Source organism: Mixophyes fleayi, chromosome 11 (genome assembly GCF_038048845.1).
Source record: "Mixophyes fleayi isolate aMixFle1 chromosome 11, aMixFle1.hap1, whole genome shotgun sequence".
Lineage (NCBI taxonomy): Eukaryota > Metazoa > Chordata > Amphibia > Anura > Limnodynastidae > Mixophyes > Mixophyes fleayi.
In genome coordinates, this window is record NC_134412.1 from 29089267 (window position 1) to 29109654 (window position 20388).

Sequence of the window (20388 nt, forward strand, 5' to 3'; positions counted from 1 at the left end):
TAAAAAGATGATTCTATTAATGCTAATGTCTTATGTTCTGCATTTTTTTTTATTACAAATGTTTGTTGCAAAAAAAAAATTATTTTTAAAAAAAAAAAAGTACAAAAAATAGAAATAAGAACAAAATGTAAACACAAAAACTTATGCAAACATCAGAAGTACACCTTTAAGGACATATTTTCAGGGGTGCGCTAATTGCTTGATTATAATCAGAGTGTTTTTTTGTTTTTTTTTTACTATTTTCATGTAATTTAGCGTTTAAAACCCAAACATATAAAATACAATTTATTTAAAAATGCTTCCAAAAGCAAGCACTGTCAGTCACAAAAATAAAGCAATGTAAACTTCACACTGATACCCTAACAAATAAAAAAGTTGTTGTTTAACCAGCACATAGCAAACAATGGTAAAATGTCTCTGGTCAGGAAGTTACAAGGGGTCCCGGCATTAAGTGTTTAATAACCGATACCCACTCCTGAACATTCTCAGAGCAGTTTCCCTTTTTAGCTTTTTACAAAGTAAGTTGGTACGAATGTGCAATATTTGTAATAACGTCACATGCAGAAAAATGGCTCACTGGTACCTGTATTGTCGGTGCTGCACGATAAAATTTCTGTGATAGCTGTTTTTAGCATAGCCACAGTCTTGACGCTAATTTGGTAACTTTTAGCAGGTTGAAGGTTTGATACTGTAACACTTTCATTACAAAAGGTTGTGTTTATTTCCCTTTTGTTGTTGACCAAAACCTGCAATGAAGTAAACCTGCCAGGAGGACAATCAAATGTCACTTTTATCTGGTACCCATCAATCATAGAGCATTGGGGGTTCTTGACCGGATCAGGGTCTGAGAAAGAGAAAACACAAATTATTATTATTATTCTGTTTTATTCGTACAACTCCAAAATCTGCAGCAGTTAATGCCCTAGTGGAACTTACAATCCAATTTTCCTACCACTTGCACACAAATAAATACACACTAGGGCCAGTTTGAGTTAGGAACCATGTAACCCTAGAGGAAACCCATGTGAACATACACATTTGGAGCATACAAATGCCACGTAGATGTATCACTACGTGTAGGGTATCAATGCAAACCACTATGCCACCATGTTGCCGTGGCACAATTTAAGTGTTTTTACTCCATATATAATTGTTAGTCATTTATTATTTAAGTGGATCTTGTTTTTTTCTTGTTCTTTTTAAATTTTACTTTTGCAAAGGTCAATAGAACGTATCAATCAATGATGCAGTGTGTAACAAACAGCATATGAATATACAGGTCATTAAACAAACAGCGTCCATTAGAGAAATAAAAGATACAGATATTGACCCAACTTTATAATAAGGAGATAAAGGAGAAACTACAAAGAAAGAAGTTATACAAAAGAGAGTTAAAAGGGGGGCAGTGTGGCAGGCCACATGAAGGAGGAAGGAAAGAAGCAGGGTGGTAGAATATTGAAAAGAGGAAGAGAGAGAAGGGTGAGGTAGAGGGAGAAGGGAAAGGTGGATCTTGTTTTGTTGCTCAGCAGGGGTATAAATATTCTTTAAATGCCAATATAAATCTATATTGTTCTCAAATTTTGGATTTCGTCCCACATGTTGGATGTCTTTCTGAGACATAAGCATTGGCCTCAGAGAGGCGAGTTGTACTGTAAAGTAAATTGTTTGTTGTTGGAGTAATTTATACTTAAAATTCTAGAATTGTTTTTATCGAATGTTACAGACTTAACTATAAATATGAAACAAGAAGCTTCCGTGATCTCACTGAAAGTAGGCAACACAGGGTCCTATCTGTCAAAGGGCTGAGAGCCCTATCGTATGGCTAACGCTTCGCCCTATACATGAAAGGGGCTATTGCTGGCAAAGGCTTCCCCATGCCCCTGTAGTGGTAGCAGTATTTGTGCCACTGTGACCTTAGGATGGTATTTGCAGAACAAAAGCATTATCCTTAGAGTAAAGTATTTTTAATGCATTAATGTTTCAATATAGTTCTTTTTTTATACTTTTTTTTTTTTAGTTAACCTAGTGGAAAAGAAAGGGCAAACGTCTCTCGCATGTGCACAACTGCAGAGACTGGGCTGGGGGAATGGCGGCTCCGGGTCAGAATCAATGCAGCAACTCAGCTGACTATACCATGATTTTCATAAATTATACCGCTACGTTATTTTTGTTTGTGCTGCGATAACATACACTGTGCTCTGCATGCTTGAGAACAAATAAATCAATTGAGAGCAAATAAATCATCAATGTAAATATTGAAAACAAATGAAGGAGGGGTAATACATTGCTGCAGAATAACAATATTACTTATTTAATAATCCAGGTCTTAGGTCGTAAATTTCTAAAGAAATATGACAGCAGGCCACAAGCAACTTCTGAATGACAAGTAAAGAGACAAGTAGACAAGATCAGAAGTTAAAAGCACAATGCACGTCATTCTAAATACTGCATCTGAAAAACGTGTCAGTACGGACATTGTCTCCTATATATTCGTGATTGATACAGACAGCGTTACAATCAGTTTGTATTTTATCTGTATGTTTTGTTTAAAGATGGTGGTCAGAAAACGAAACAAGCTTTAGTGTCATACCTGTCTGACTTTCTGCTCTTATTTCCGCACTATATGTTATTATGTCAGATGAAAGTGCGCGACTAGTGATTCCCGGTTTTGCGCTACGTGCAATGGTTTTTAATGTGAAAACGTATCTACTTCCAGGTATCAAATTGTCCAAGACAGAACTGGTCAGATCTGTTTCTTTGCTTTGATTTGCTTCTCCTTCGCTTCCATACTGAATCAGATACCCGCTCACATGACTATTGGTAGAATTATCAGGAGGAGTCCAGTTCAATGTAGCCGTGGTGTTATATATGCTAGTGACTGTAAAGGTATTTGCAGACACTGGGTCTAAAAAAAACAAAAAATAAACATTGCTAATTAATGAACTGCATGAGTGAAACATTTTAGTTGACGTTTATATATAGTAGTCTTTTACTGTTCTCTAATAAGTACTTACATGTCAATATGACAAAATATATCCTATTTCATAAAAATTTCCTTTTAAAATATCTCTTTTTAGCATCACATTGTAAACAAGAATAAAAGTAACATTGAATTTACAATACAAAAATAACTTTGTATACATTTTGTTAAAATGTACTTTTTTGCTTTAACCAGTAATAAAAGATGAGGGACCTGATTCATTAGTGATCTTATCTGCCGGTTTTTACTTATTTTAAGCAAATCCACTCTGTGCATGCCCAGAAAAGGGAGATAAGAAGCAAAATCTACTGCGCAAATTAAGAATTTCTTAAGTTAAGATGACAATCCATCTTAACTTCACTCTTATCTCCCCGTTTCTTCTTAAAATAAGCATCTTAACTTTTGCACAAGATAAGATCACTAATAAATCAGGTCCAAGATTTGTAAATCAATCTTACAAAAATGTAACTTTTGCCCCAATACTTCAAATCATTATGGGAATCGAACAACAGAAGAATTACTGTTGTTTGGACACTACTTACTAGCTTGTAACAGGGGTTTAATCCTTGAAGCCACTTGGCCACAATACACATCTGCAAGTCTCTAAAGGTTCTACTGTCCCTACCTGCACTGTCCTGGTTACTTAAATACGCTTAAATGTACCCTAGCCTTGTATGTCTTCCACTCCTGTGTAACTATAGGTGGATTTATTACTTTTGAGCAAAATCGTTGTTTTGACAGATGCCACAAAACAAATATCCATAGTACAGTATGTATTCTGTACAGTCTTAAATACATGGTACATATGAAGAAGTATGATAAGGACACATACCACACATTAGACATTATATATAAGAGATAGTCAAGTAAATAGCAATAATGTCCTTACTGGTTTGCAGATATATCACATAATCAGCACTTTGTGTATTACTGATCACGGATACCACTGTTATCTTATAGAGATTTCCCGGAAGGAGGTCCTTGATGGTAAAATTGGTGTCGGTGGTGGTATTAAGTCCACTGCGTCGCTGTGCTTGATCCTGCAGATTACTCCATTGCACCTGGTAGTGGTATGAAGAAGCCGTTTCATCTGTGGGTGCTGTCCAACTGATAAAGAGCTCAGAGACACCATTTGTAACTCCAATTAGGTTGCCAGGTCTGTGAGGTACTAAAAAAAACAAAATAAACAAACTTATTTAAATGAAAATGAAATCTGGCAATAATTTATTTTTGTAGGGAAAATCATAACACATTCTTTTTTTTTTTTTTTTTTTTTTTACCTTTTTGAAAAAGGTTTTATTCGTATTTTACAAAATTGAGTACAATACATTGAACAAAAGACATCCAAAGTGAGGTGTTATAATAAACAAATTGGGTGATACAGAATTGTGCAATACATTTCACCCAATGTATAATGTCTTCTTTGAGATTGGAAATATAGGCTTGATTTACAAATCTTAAATAAATCTCTTGTAAGCTAGAGGACTGAAGCCATTTAAATATGTAATCGCTATATTTGACTAAATCCATCACAGACTCAAGTAAAAGAGGGTCTTTTGCCCAAGCATTATATGAGGTGGCCCAAATTTTAGGCATTTCTGAGGGGAGCAAATCAGAATACAGAAATCTAATTCGGAATTTTCAGCTTTTAGAAAAAAGTATTAATCTTCCAATGTGCTAGACACTGGAAGAAACATCTTGCTGTCTGTGTGCGACAAGATATAAATGACCAAGTTGTAAATACATAAAAAATTGGTTATTATGTAAATTGAATTTTTCTTTAAGTCAAGTAAAGTGCCTCCAGAATCAAAGACATCTTATCGATGCAATACCTTTAGATTTCCAGAGGGAGAAGCAATTATTATCTAAACCTGGAGGGGATGCAGGACTTCCCCAGATTGTAACAGTGTGTTGTAGCTCCTGGGTGATTTAAGGGTTTCACAATAGTGTTCTAAGCCTTATAAGTGTCAGCAAATAAAACATTGTGTAAAACTATTTCTGGGGATCTGTCTCTTCGGAAGGTGGAGAAGTGATGCCAATGAAAAGTTGCCAATGAAAAAGAATATGTGTAAACTAATTCTGACTCTAAGGGGCATATTCAATTGTTGGCGGAAACGCCAAAAATCTCGCGGCGTGCGCACTATTACCGTCATTACGGTAAAAGTGCGCGTAAATACCCTTATTGCGGTCGTTTTCTCGCTGGATTTCAGCTGGCGGCTCAGGGAGCTGCCAGCTGAAATCCGGCTTACTATACCTGTAATAACGGTAATAGTTTTAACGCCGCGGGGACTTCAAAGAATTGAATATGCCCGTAAGGATAAATGAACAAAATATTCTTGATTTAGCTGCCAGTCCACAGCATAACGGAAGAGAGCAGAAAACATGAACGTTTTGATTGAGTGTCTATCTACTTGTTAATGAACGCAGATATAATTCCACCATTGGATCTATTTTGTCTACGTTTAGTGTTATGGATCCAGGGGCGTTTAGCTCGCCATAAGAAGACAGTAAAGAGTTTGGTACATCTATGTACATTTTTCCAGGGCCAATTTAAGTTCCCAATCCGCCCCTGGTTCACAGACCTAAGAAGCTTACAGCTTCCTTAGGTTTAATCACCCTACTGTTCCTCCATGCAAAAAGGAATAATTGTTGCTGTACCCCAACTGTGCACAGTATTTAGTTTACTGGTAGGAGGTGGCCACATTTAATATTATTTTGCTCGTAGACCAGTTGATAAAATCCCAGTTCAGGAAATTATATCAAACAAACTGACACATAAAGCAGCAGAATAACAATTGGAGCAGCTTGTGGGAAAAGTGTGTTCACTGTAAGGCAAAATCACTATCAACCCCAAACATTAAAGCAGCCATTGGTGACTGGCCTTGCTGTGCAGCTACTGTTGGTTTGGTAAACTTGGAATGAGGAGATACAGTGGAAAGGGAGATATGAAAGGAGAACAGATCACTGTAGAAATGTAAACATCCTTCCTATTCTAGATCTGGTTAAGGCTTCCTCTCTTTTCCTCATTGGCACTCGTGGTCATCAGCCAGCTTGTATCTTTATTTGGTATCATGCTTGCTGCTGGACACAGAGCCATGACACTTGTTCCCGGTGTTCGCAGAAGTTGTGCTGGTAGCTGCTGTCACCATTGAGGCCGTAGAGATTACAGAAGGAGGAACAGGGATGGCAACAGTAAATACAGTAGAACTCTCTGGTCCAACAGCTGAACTGAGATGGAATTCCAGTAAATCTTCAAAACAAGCCTGTGATTGGCGTGATCGCACCTCAAGGTACCACCACATAATTCCGACAGAACTCGCAAATTTTGAACTGGGTTATATTTGTGAGAAAATGATTATGCAGGAGGTGGGACACAGAACTAATCAAAACTGTAGCCATCTTTAACTGTTGTCAGCAAGATATATACATCTATCTATCTATCTATCTATATATATATATATATATATATATATATATATATATACACACACACACACATCAAGTTGTCTATGTTGAACATCAAGTAAACTGTTCATAGTGATATAGTGAAATATTTGATATTGCGTCACTTTTTTCATCTGTTAGGGATTTGAAATAGCAATATTTCACTTTTTACATCTTTTTAAAATATAAAAACAGGAAATGCTTTCTACTATTTCGCTGTTTTGTATCTCAATATAAATTAGGCTGAATTATACAATTTGCATTGTTTTTAGTGATTTATTTTAAAAAAAATGTAATAAGGACTTGTACTATTGGCAACCTAACCATCTATTTTTATTGATATTTTATTTGAATAAGAAATAAAGCGACTACTGAGGAATCTGACATTTCTCCTAAGACCAGACTATCAACTAGTTCGTCTATCCGCACACTCTCAGTTTACATATCAATGTCCTGCACAGGGCTCCTCCCACAGACATAGGTAAAAAAAAAACAGCCGGATACCACAGGACACCTTCAGAGGTCTGGTGGAGTCCATGGCTTGACGGGGTCAGAGCTGTTTTGGCACGAGGGGGACCTACACAATATTGGGTAGGTGGTTTTAATGTTGTGGCTGATCGGTGAATGTAGTAACATTGTTGTATAGATTAAATATACTATTTTATACATGTGATGATTATGCAGTATATCTAATGATTGTTATTTTCTGTTTCATGTATGACAATGTGAATATTTTATGTAACCTTGTAATGTAAAGTATTCTCAACAAGTGCTTTGCTAGATGACATGAGTTTGAACTTATGCAAGTGTCATTAATCTTTTGAAACAAGCCAGGCCCGGGATAAGGGTCTTGGAGGAGTTTGAAGCCCAAAGTTGTAAACCATCTAGCTACTCAAGCAGAGCAGAGGCGAGAGATTCTCTGAAGTGCCCAAACACATAGTGATAGATAATATACTTTGGAAAGCTCTGTCATTTTGGGAATCAATTTGACTTAATTGAAAAAGTAATTCCTAAGGTGGAGTGAAGAGCCTGTAAGAAGGGTTTAAAATCTTCTGACTTAGACAATAACGTATGCATTTTCATGAGGGAGTCTAACAAGACTGCAAGACTGAAATGTCTCATTTTCCTCAATTGTGTTCCCTCACACATTACTACATAAGTAGTGATGATTTTATTTCCTAACAAGTGGTTTTGGTGAACATAAGGACACCATAATAAATCATTTGTGGTGGCAGAAAAGGTGCATTCATTGTTGACTAAGGTGACGACAGTCACGGCCAGCTGTTCAGATTGCTGTATCTGGGACAGGCTGGGCGTTTCGTGTCAGCCAGCCATGGTTACAGGTCTCAGCCAGCCATGGATGTCAGGCCATGTTGGCACTTGTGGTTCTCCAAGTGCCAACGTGACCTGGCTGCCATGGTTATGCTGGTGCTTGTAGTTCCACAAAACAAAATGGCGTCTGTTTGCTTTTTTAACATAATTGCCGATATTACCATACACCCACCGCCCAGGGGTGTAGGAAGAGCCCTAGTGCTTTCAGCACTGGGCTGGTTATTCCCAGAGGGGGCGCCCGCTAGTTTTTTTCAGCTGACCCCACTCCCTAGGAAATCTAGCTCAACGCTGAACATCCTGGGAATTTAAGAAGGATCCTCAAGTGGGGTCTTCTATTGGAAAATATGTTGATACTCTTCCCCAACCAGTATGAGAAGGGGATGTGTAGAGCCCACTGTCTCACACTGCCTTATACTGCTTTTAGTGAGTGCAGAAGGTCCTGTAATGTGATGTCATGTGATCATTCAGAGCCAGTGTGGCAGTTTGATGATGTTACAGGAACTTCATCAGGAGAACACTGAGCATGCTCCTGCCAGAACATGCAATGTGCACACTAACACTTATAAATATCCAAAAGCTAAACTACAAGCTGACAGGTAAAACAATGACTATAGTAGAAAATATACAGTGGTAGCAAATATAACATATGTTTAGTTATATGTTGCCTGTTCAGGCATCAGTTTAAGGTGCAGATGTGTATGGGTAACAGGTAATCTTTATTACGGTGGCTCAGCGGCAGGGGAGGACTGGCAAGCTTTAGCCCGGGGGGCAAGACTCCACTCAGCAGCCTATTTTAAATTTAAAAAAATGCAGGTGGCCCAGTGACCCAGCCCAAGGTAGCCTACTATGGGACCGGCCCGGTGGGCAGATGCCACCCTGCCCCCCAGGCCAGCCTGCCCCTGCTCAGCGGCTCTGCCCAGAAATAGATTCATTCGTTGTCAGCCGTTCAATAGCTCCACCACCCTCACATTTACGGGTATTGCTATGTGCATTACTATGATATATCACTGTCACAGGTGTGAATTGGTTTGGTTCCTTGCCAGTGGGGTAAATGTAACATGGGGAAGATTCTGCAGTTATATGACTGGGAATGTGATCTCTATTTCCTGTGCCTACAGCTGTCCAGCACAGCGGGTCAAACTTTTGGTGGAGTGTACAGAGTAAACACCCGTGTTACATTTTGTGGCTGTCCTGTATGTGTTACGCATTTTTGTTTTGCTAGCATGGATTAATATCTATTAATTTAATAAAACAATGATCTTAGTTTTCTTGCACATTGTTGTATTAATTTTTATTGTGATGGGATGAGGCGACTTTGCATTTTGTGGGGGATTTTTAATTTGGACCATACTTGCCAACTCTCCCTGAATGTCCGGGATACTCCTCAACTCTGGGTAGGTCTCCCAGACTTCCGGGAGAGTAAGGCAGTCTCCTGCATCTGCCCACATCCTAGTGAAGTGGGCAGGATTAGAGCCGCCATGACACGATTCTCAGGGAATCGTGTCATTTGGTCCCGCCACCCACTGTAAAGTGACGTGCAAAAGTCATTACGTTACGGGGCTGGAGCCAAAATGACGTGATTCTCCGAGCCCCACTCCCTCCGCCCATACCCTCCTGTAAGGGAACATCAAAAAGGTGGCAAGTATGATTTGGGCTTAGGGATAAAGATTCACACATGCCAATTTTCATTGACATCTGCTCTGTCAGTGTAAAGATTTATCTGGCTAAAGTTCAGAAAAGAAATCTTTTTTTTTTTTTAACTCTTTGTTTTATAAAAGGAACATATGGTAACAAAAACAAAAAGCATTGGCATGCAAGCAAGTCGGGCCCTTTAAATTTTTTCTGGTGTATATATAGGGGGAGGGGATAGAAGGTGGGGGGTAGCCAGGAGAGGGTTGGGTAAGGAGGGGGGGGGGGGATGGATAGGTACAAAGTGAGATAAAAAAGACAAATTTAAACCAAGATAAATGCTGGATAATATAAAGCAGGTATACAACAGCATGAACAGAAAATAAACAAACATAACACAGTTTGGATCCTTGGCTACAAGATTCAAACCGTCTAGATCCCGACACGGCTCATAGTCCGATTTGTGACAGGGGAGGAGAGTCACGGAACAGTGGGCAGGGTGGAGGTGAACTGGGAATCACGGCATTCCCGAAGGTACCAGGGGGCCCCAACAAGATCAAACTTGTGTCGTTTGTCATGGGGTAGTAAGTAATGAATTTAAATCTGACTTTTTAAACTGCTCTAACACAAAATTGATTGGATTCTCCTGGAAAAAAACAACACCAAACAAAAATCCCTAGCCAATATCTCACCACCTGCCAAATTATTTGTGGATTGGTTATACTTGTCAAAAGTTATTAGACCCTGAAAAAAGGGGTTATAATGGAAGATCCAGTTTACTTATTTTATGAATTCACAAACAAAGCAACAATACAGTAATTGTACTTTTTCATTTGTAAAAATTCAATGAAATGTTAAATAAAAACAAAAGCATGAACTTACTTGCTGTACTTTGTATTCCCGGTAATGTAAGGCTCTCCACCCCGTTTGAGGTCACAGTGTAGATGGTGAAACTGTAAGTTACTCCTGGTGACAGCCCAGTCACCTGTACATAGTTGGTTGTTATATTGCTGATGTTCAAGTTGCCTGGGTTCCAGATCACTGTGTAGGTGTACGTGTCCTTATTAGTATCGTTGGGGATCGTCCAAGTAAGATTTACATAATCTAACTCCACAGCAGAGACATTGAAGCCTAAGACAGTAGATGGTCCTAAGTAGACAAAATTACAGGATTTTGTAAACAAATTCCAGTATATATTTGTACATATAAAACAGACATTTAAACAGACATATCTTCAAATACATATTCTAAGAACAGAATCAGTTTTGAGGGATGCTAATGACCTTCTCCTGACCTAGTTAATTGCAGTACATGTTGCTGCTTAAAGGAGCACACAAAGTTAAATGTTAAATGCACAGGATCACACTTTTTTAAAGGTCAACCTTACCTAAGCGGATATGGTGTTTAAAATACCAGATATTTCGATATTTAAAAGCAATCATTTCCCTTTAAGTGGCAGATTCAATTAAAAGCGAAGTCCCACTTCGTGCAAGGTTCCTCCACAGCATGTTCATGGCTAAAATGATTTTTGCTCACACTTCATAGAAATGCAAGTAAAAATGAGTGAAAAGCTCACCGAGCGGGATCGCCAAGTGATGAAGCATATAGAGCATAACAATTGTCTGTCCTCAGTTACAACACTCACTTCCTAGTTCCCAACTGCCTCTGTAAGCAATGCTAGCACAAGAGGTGTTTGTTGGGAGCTTCATGGATTAGGTTTCCATAGCCAAGCAGCCTCAGATCACCATTCGCAATGCCAAACGTTGCCACCAGACTCTGGAGCAGTGGAAATGCATTTGCCTGTCCAGGAATAAGTGCAGCTGGTGCTGATAAGACAGCAGCTGTTCCTGGATGTGACTGTATGCTGATGCATCTGGCTCACTCCATTATTAAGTCACGACTGCAACACTTGAGCAGAAAGACTATGCAGGCTCGGCCGTTATGTCACCACAGGAGACTCTCGTAACTCAAACACTATATTAACCCAGTAGTCTGGCTCAGTCACTGCCAGATTATTGTTGCCTATGTGCCATAGTCTAGTGTTTCATGCCGCTTTCAGGACAGATCATTGGTGTACCAAATCTTTGGCATTAACCCTGACCACAGCTACTGAGAATTCCTTGGCTCCATTGACCCCAGTCATCATCCAGTCATTGTGTAATACCGCCAGGTGGATAACTTGTAACCAGAACTAGTGCTTACGTCTCCGATTACTATATGGCAACAAGCCATTGGGTTCCATCTTTGGATCTCCTGGAGGCAGGGGCGGGCTGGGCCGGGGGGCATCGTCCCCCCGGGCCGCTCAGTCTAACCGCTGTGGTTGCAATATTACCAGCGGCACACAGGCGGCCGCATCACATGACGCGCGATGCGGCCGCGTCATCAATGACGCGGCCGCGTCGCCTGTTTGCTCCTTCTAATGAGAAGAACTGGGTTGGTCATGATTTTGCTCAATAATGCAAATATCTAATCAGCCAATTATATGGCAGCAACTCAATGCATAAAAGCATGCAGACATGGTCAAGAGGTTCAGTTGCTGTTCAGACCAAACACAAGAATGGGTAAGAAATGTGATCTAAGAGTCTTGGGGGTATATTTACTAAACTGCAAGTTTGAAATAGTGGAGATGTTGCCTATAGCAACCAATCAGATTCTAGCTGTCATTTTGTAGAATGTACTAAATAAAGTATGACTAGAATCTGATCGGTTGCTATAGGCAACATCTCCACTTTTTAAAATTCTCAGTTTAGTAAATCTAGCCCTTTGACTGTGTAATGATTGTTGGAGTCAGACTTTTCATGTACAACAGTCTGCAAAGTTTACAGAGCATGGTGCATAAAATAAAAAACATCCAGTGAGAGGTCCTCTGTGGGAGAAAACACCTTGTTAATGAGAGAGGTCAGAGGAGAATGGCCAGACTGGTTCAAGCTGACAGAAAAGCAACAATAACTAAAATAACCATGTGTTACAACAGTGGTTTGCAGAGAACAATCTCTGAACGCACAGCAGGTCGAACCTTTCCGGTTCTCGCACTTTATACCAAGTGTGCATCATTTAAATACCACCTGAGCATTGTTACAGTCCATTAGCATCCCTTTATGGCCACAGTCTACCCACCTTCAAATGACTACTTCCGGTAGGATAACGCACCATGACATAAAGCACATGTCATCTCAAACTGTGTCCACAACCATCACAATGAGTTAAGTGTATTCCCACACAATGGGCATTGGGTCTACCATGTTCCAGTAAACGACAGGTAGTGAAAAAACACACAGGAGGGACAATGTTTAAGTATCAGCCTCGTTGTGAGAGAGCCCAGAATGCCACACAGTGTTAAATTTATTGGCACGGTCGTTTATTTACTTGTGATATATTCACACCTACAAGTCTGACAAATTCTGTTAATCTATACGGCATGTTTCGTTCATCTTACAGTCCAACTCATCCCACAAGAGCTCAATAGGGTTGAGATCTGGTGACTCTCTCGGCCAGTTCATCAAAGATAGTACTCCGGCTCACTGGTTCTTCACCAAATAGTTTTTGCATAGCTTAGAGGTATGCTTAAGATTGCTGTCCTGCTGCATGCTGAAATTTAAATCAATACAATGCACCCAGAACATCCCACTACAGGGGACAGCATGATGTTGTAATCTTTCTTGCACTCTGTGCATACCTCCAACATTACCAGCACCAAAACAGCCCCATGTCACGGTCGTCTGAATTTCTTGATCCGATTCGGGACCCTTGGGCCTAGCTGGAGCAGGACTGAAACAGAAACTAGCAGCCTGGATGATCTTCCTGCTCATGTTCTTGCTGAATGTAGAATATAGCAGGGGAATGAGCAGTCTAGAAATGCAGACAGGAACACTGCACTTAGTAATGCAGACAGGAACACTGCGCTTAGTAGTGCAGACAGGAACACTGCGCTTAGTAGTGCAGACAGGAACACTGCGCTTAGTAGTGCAGACAGGAACACTGCGCTTAGTAGTGCAGACAGGAACACTGCACTTAGTAATGCAGACAAACAACTATTGGCTGATCAGTTCATGTGATCACAGCTTCTGAATCTGGTTGGTCTGGAATGATCACCTGACCGCATCCAAGATGGCCACGCCCATGCAGCAGAACAAACAGTATGTGTTTGTTTACAAACGGAGGTATGGGAGACGGGAATGCTGCAGACGACCAGAAGGGACCCAGGTAGCCGTGATATGACAGCGGCGGATGAGGTAAGTACGGCTAACATCCTGATTTGTGACACCCCATACCATTACATTTCATCTGCCATGCTTGAAAGAAAGCATTGAACATCCTTCAGCATCCTTTAATTTGCTTTACATCTCACAAATGTTCTCCTCTTTGAACCAGACACCTCAAACTTCCACTAATTCGTCCATAAAACTCTTTTCCAGTCAACCACCATCCAATGATTGTGTCTTTTGCCCATTTTAAACTTTTTATTCCTATTAGCCAGTTTCAAATATGGCTTTTTCTTTGCCACTTTGCCTATAACGATAGCATCTCTGAGTCCTCTTTTTACTGTTGCAGAAGGCACTGGTATTTGGAGTCTTCTATTTAAGGAAGCCGCCAACTCGGGCCCTGTAAGGGGTCTGTTTCTCAAACCGCAGACTCTGCTATACTTATCTCCTTGTGCAGTTGTGAATCTGGGCCTTCCACTAATGTTTCTATCCTGGTTAGATCCAGTTTGCCCTTTTCTCTCAAGACAGTACCTGACACATGGAAGAAGCTTTATTTCTCAAAACAATAATAGACTGATGTGTTTCATGAGAAAGCTTTTGTTATGCCCATATTGGAGCCCAGAATTTAGGCCGCTGAAAATGGGGCTTTGCAAGCATATATAAATAATGAATCATAAATCAGTAATTTCAACCAGTAATAGTCATTTGCAACCCTAGTAATGTCTTCAATATATTTTTAAATCAATATAATGGTACTTTGATTAAAAAAAAAGTATCAATTCAATAACCAAGAAATGTCTTAATGATTCTAAATGTTTGCACACTATAATTCTCAAATATTCTAGAATTGGGACAAAACTCTTGATCCGTGTGTTGGTGGGACAGTCCCCTCAAAATCGGGACAAACTGAGAGCTGTGTTTTACTGAGCCCGATATCCAATTCAGACACCTCCTGGGCCCTACATAACTAGGTTACATCAATCTATCAGAAAAAAAGTTTACTAAAAAGAAGTGGACTAGAGATTTATAACACTAGAAAAGAAAGAAAGGATATATTTTGCCGTTTTCTGATAGATTTAAATAAATTAGCGATAAATATGACATAGATTCTGTTAAAATATTGCCACATTCTTAAACTGGAACCTACACTGAATGCACATATCCCTGATAAACAACAAGTGATTTTAGAATGTCAAAGAGTTTTAAAAAAATGCTCTATAAGTGTGATACCCCAAAACCTGAGTACCCTGGGGTGTATCTATATGTATTTAATTTGTTAATTGTTCTAAGTATTTATATAGATTTAAAAAAAAAAAAAGAATTCCTGAGGGAGAAGTGACAGTTGGGAGTGGTTGGTGGTTGCTGGGGGTGACAGTTGGGAGTGGTTAGTGGTTGCCGGGGGTGACAGTTGGGAGTGGTTGGTGGTTGCCGGGGTGACAGTTGGGGGTGGTTGGTGGTTGCCGGGGGTGACAGTTGGGAGGGGTTGGTGGTTGCCAGGGGTGACAGTTGGGAGTGGTTGGTGGTTGCCGGGGGTGACAGTTGGGAGTGGTTGGTGGTTGCCGGGGGTGACAGTTGGGGGTGGTTGGTGGTTGCCGGGGGTGACAGTTGGGAGGGGTTGGTGGTTGCCGGGGGTGACAGTTGGGAGTGGTTGGTGGTTGCCGGGGGTGACAGTTGGGAGTGGTTGGTGGTTGCCGGGGGTGACAAGAGAGAGGAGTGTGATACTCAGGACCGCTGAGAGAGATCCCTGTGTCTGATAAACTGAGAGTGAAAAGATAGGAACAGAATGAAAATCGGACAAAGTGATATATAAGCAGATTAAAAGTGAAGAAAGTGTAAGAAGAGAAGAAGTGAGCAAAGGAGAGGTGTGAGGGAAAAGGAAAGTGCTGGACATTACTAAGCAGTAGAGAGATCTGTGAGTACACACACAACAGAGACTGAGCTATGTACTGAGGACACTGTGAGAGGACAGAGATAAGTTGGAGTTGTATTATAACAGTTCAGCAGCCACAGATCAGTATAACTCCACCATTACATCACTGACACTGGAAACACCAGCAGTTACTTAGACACATGTTATATATACTTGAACTGCTTACTAAAAAAAAATAAATAAGAAATTTATGTGCCCCAACCACATTGCACCACTTCTTCAAATAGTTATTGAAATATTCAATGTAGATCTTAAAAATTGTATTGAGAAATTAAGTTATATATATTAATATTAGAGATGTCAGTGTTATTAGTATGGTGAATTTAAAAATTTGTCAATTGTAAATAGTTTTTAAAATGATAAGATATTGTTTAAAAATAATTGTTTGCTTCTAAAATAAATATCAGAATAAATAATAATAACAACAGGAAGCTAGTTAAGAATACACTTGTGTCATTTTAAATCTCTGGATAAATCTCCTTACCTCTCTGGTGCATAGAAAATCTGAAGTGTTAAAACCAGAAAGAGAACTATCTAATACTGGCAAGGGGCAATTTCAACGTATTACTCTAAATCACACCACACGGGGTATTACATAAGCAAGAAATTTAAGTACTTCTACAAATGCACAGGATAATTTGTTAAATTGTATTAAAAATGTTTTCTTGCAACCATAGAACATTATGTAAATTTTGTAAAGCAAAGAGCATAAAATCATGATAATACATAACCCAAAAAATATGGAGCTTTATCAACTGTCAAACATTGCTTGTAGTCTACCTTTTACAATGTAGTTGTGGAAATAAATTTGCAGGAAAGACTAACAGAATCCTCAAGCTTAAATCACTGATACATGTTCAAAATCTAAAATAGAATTTTGAGAATCATAGTGTTCCTCATCATTTTAAAATGTATGACAAGGTAAAATGTATTGCATTTTTAGTTTAAATACATTTATTTCCTTTGGTTTAAATGGAGGATGTAATATAACTCTGTTTTTGGAGAAATATATGTATGTTCTATTTTACTTATGGGGCTATGTACATTCGAGAAATGCATTTATTCCATCCTGTTGTTTTCGACACTGTCCCGGCTCAAATACCTGCAGCCAGAGGCAGATTGGTCATAGACCAAGAAGTGGGGGGCGATGTCAGTACTGTGAGTGTGAAGAGGTGGAGGGGGGGCTGATGTCAGTGCTAGGTGTGTGATGGCAAGGGGGCTTGTGGCATTGTAAAGTGTGTGAGGGCAGGAGGGCTTGTGGCAATGTAATGTGGGTGTGAGGTAGATGGTGGCTAATAGGTGCTATCTTATTTGTGGGGTGATCATGTGGTAATTAAATTTAATAGTGGGGCCTATTAATATAAGATGGGGTGGTTTGGGGACTATTAATTGAATGTGGGGGTGAGTTTGGGGAGATTGACGTCTATTTATTATATGGGAATATGAATTATTTAATGGCAGTAATTGTTGCGGGAAATAGTTATATATTTTATAAATAAATGCTATTAATTTATTGCCGGGTGGGGGCGGTCTCTACTGTAATTTGGGAGTAAGGTAAGCTATTAATTTAAAGGTGGATTGCGGGTTGGAGCTAATTATTTAATGCTGGGTGCTATTAATTTATTTGTGGGGTGATGATGGGGCTATTTAATTTAATAATAGGGCCTATTAATTTAAGTAGAGGTAACAGGACCTTTAATTTAATGGCGGGGCGGTTTGGGGCTATTAATTGAAAGTGGGGCTAAGTTTGGGAAGAAGGCTATTAATTAAATGTGAATATGAATTATTAAATGCTGGGATGGTTGTGGGAAATGGTATATTTATTAAATGCAAATGCTATTAATTTATTGCTGGGGCTTTTTTAGGGAGGTTTATTTATTCAATGTGAATACTAGTATTTTAATGTTGGGGCTGGAGGGAGGTCTAATTATTAAATGTGGGAGCTTTTGATTTTACACTGGAGCTCGTTGGAGTTTTCTAAATTTCATGTACCCATATTTTTTCCAGATAGGGCCCCCAACATTCCAGGATCCAGACAAGCAGCAACTGAGCAAAAGACACCAGCAACCACAGGTAGGGAAAGCGACAAGAACAGGTAGGAGAGAGCAGGACAGTCTGCCAACTGTATTTTTCTATATTGGCAGTTTCTTTGCACCATGTTCTAAAAGAAACACAAATATGTATATTGTGATGACATTTTCTGTTACTGATTTAATACTGCTAAATTTAGTTTCTCATATTGTCCTACTTTCCATGTATTAGTCAAAGTGTACCCATCACTCGTACACAGAGGAGGCAGCCATTATGTGGGTGAACCAATAATAATACCTCCAACCTGTACCGATTTCAGCAGGCCAGTCCTGATTTAGAGATCTGTCCCACCAGAGGACATGTTTGTCCCATGGGTGGGAGTGTTGGGCGAAGGGCAATCTAGAACATTACAGGCCTCTGGTGGCATAGTGAAATTTGTACTAATCCCGCCTCCCTTTTTGTTAGCCCTGCCTACAGTTACTATGGTCCCTGCCACTTCCAGAAATTTTTTCAGGGCCACTTTAAGTTCCCAACCCACCCCTGCCCGCAGTACAGAAGTCAGACACAATAATGTGCTAATATACAAACATGTGTGTTAAAAGTGTTAGTTGTTAATGGAATAGTACATAAGTAATACAAACTATGTAAGAAAGTGTTATACACACAAGAGAGGTTAGTGTATTTACAGTGAGCTGTATCTATTGAGAAATGCACCATACATTTAACTCTAAACTGGTGGTATTACATGCTAGCCGCATCTGTAAACTATAGGAACACTTTTTCCCTGCGCACAATCTTAGTGCACATGTGTCCACCTCTAAATGTGTCCCTGTATGCACTTCTTAATGTGAAAAAAAATCAAGTGTGTGTTAAGGAAATAAAAACAAAAATCATGAACTTACTTGTTGTACTTTGTGCTTCCAGAAATGTAGCGCTACACACTCTGTTTGAGGTCACAGTGTAGATGGTGAATTTGTAATTTACTCCTGATAACAGTCCAGTCATCTGTACATAGTTGGTTGTTATATTGCTGGTGTTCAAGTTGCCTGGCTCCCCTAACACCATGTAGGTGTACGTGTCCTTATTAGTATCGTTGGGGAACGTCCAATTAAGATTTACATAGTTCAACCCCATAGCAGAGACATGGAAGTCAGAGACATTGGATGGCCCTAAGTAGACAAAATACTGGATTTTTAAAACATTTTCCAGAACATATTTACATACACCATAAGAGAGTAAAACAGCCAGGCACATTGTTTTGGCAGCTACTTGCCAAATAGCGGCAGACTAGCGTATGCAATCCCCTCCTTCCATGCAGTCCATAATCAATAGAGTCTGGCAGACTCAAAAGATGGAGTATATGACCAGCATTATTCGGAACACTTCGAGAACTTTCACCAAGGTTTAGGATCCATGGCTAGACTTCTTTCAGGCGTGCCCACCCTTCACATAACCCAGTTCTAATACCTCACCTCTTTCTTTGACTTCTGTTCTCCTACAGTGGATATAGTCACCTCTTACCTTTCTTCCTTTTCTCTCACTTCTTTCTTTCTCCATTCCCTCTCTTTCTTTCTCTCCTCTCTCATTAAAAACCTGGGGTCATTCGATGTTACTATATTTAAAGGTTCATTTGACTAAGTGTTTCACTGGATCATTGCCGAGCAATGATTTGATTATTTTTTGTCTATTTCTTTCATTTGAATTCTTTTTGTCAAACGTCTCTTACTGTTATATTGACCTTGCAAAATAAAACTTTAAAAAAAAAAAAAGAGAGTAAAACAGCCAAAAGATAGTGCCATCTTGCGGGGGTGCAATCAGTGCCACTACCCTTTATTGCCCCAGTTAATGTCATTAATTGTACACAATGCCACTTAAAGGAGCACTCCAGGTTAAATTTTTAAATTTGAATAAGTTGCCCCTTCCCCTTAGTGGAGCCCTGATAACCGCAGAGTTGTTGTAGAGCAACATCGGCAAGGAACAATACAGCAAAATATTTCTATCCAAGTTTCACAGACATCTATACAATGGAGTTTGCTCTACATGGATATCACAGAGGAACCCCCTGATTTACAAAGGGCCAGCCTTGGCTGAGCATATGTGGCATTTAAAATCCCAAAAATACATATATTAAAGTGGCATGAAATCATATTAAGTCTTCTGCTGATAGGAGATGCATTAGTATGGTGTTCTTAAAATAAGACTGAGCAATAAATACTATGCTGATTCTCACTGGAGAGGTAGCTAATTGGTACAAATCATTGGAGGGCAACAATAATATGATGGTATCAATGGGAAAATACTAATATACTGGTTGTTATTGAGAAATATATAGCTGATGTAGTCATTGTCTTTAGGGAACAGGAATGATGCACTGGCTGTCATTGGGGCAGTAATCAGATACTATACTATATATTGTTTATTCATTGAGATTTTATTTTTCATTATTTTATTAAGCAGTGACATAGTATACCTGAACATCTGATGATCACTTCTACTCCAAGTAATATTAAGCTAGCTAACTACTACAAGTGATCACTTAGTGCTGGACTGCTGAAGAGAGATTGGGTCACCCCTTTATGGGGGAACCCCCAGTGATGTCACTGTATCCATAGCAACCACAATGCAGAAGTTCCAAGTCTGCATTGGGGATACAGCGCTTTCCTTTGTTTTACTATTCATGTGCCCAGGAGCCGAATCAGATGCCCCCTGGGCCAGTGGCGGATCCAGGGGGGGGGGGGCCCTAGCAGGGGCTTGCTGCTGGCGGCTGCACACTATGTGCAGGTCCGTTTGGCAGAGAGAGTTAGGGAGAGAGTTTTGCCCAACTGCTCTGATTGACACAA

General features: G+C 39.6%; 1 protein-coding gene across 1 annotated transcript in view; it reads right to left on the bottom strand.

Moving 5' to 3' along the window:
- PTPRH (protein tyrosine phosphatase receptor type H) overlaps nt 1-20388 on the bottom strand; it is a 152685-nt gene that overhangs the window by 19830 nt on the left and 112467 nt on the right. The window contains exons 14-18 of the mRNA XM_075189606.1: nt 18451-18717; nt 10268-10534; nt 3870-4148; nt 2591-2905; nt 584-844 (exon numbers count right to left, since the gene is read on the bottom strand). Coding sequence (XP_075045707.1) covers nt 584-844; nt 2591-2905; nt 3870-4148; nt 10268-10534; nt 18451-18717 — 1389 coding nt within the window. The remainder of the gene's footprint in view (nt 1-583; nt 845-2590; nt 2906-3869; nt 4149-10267; nt 10535-18450; nt 18718-20388) is intronic.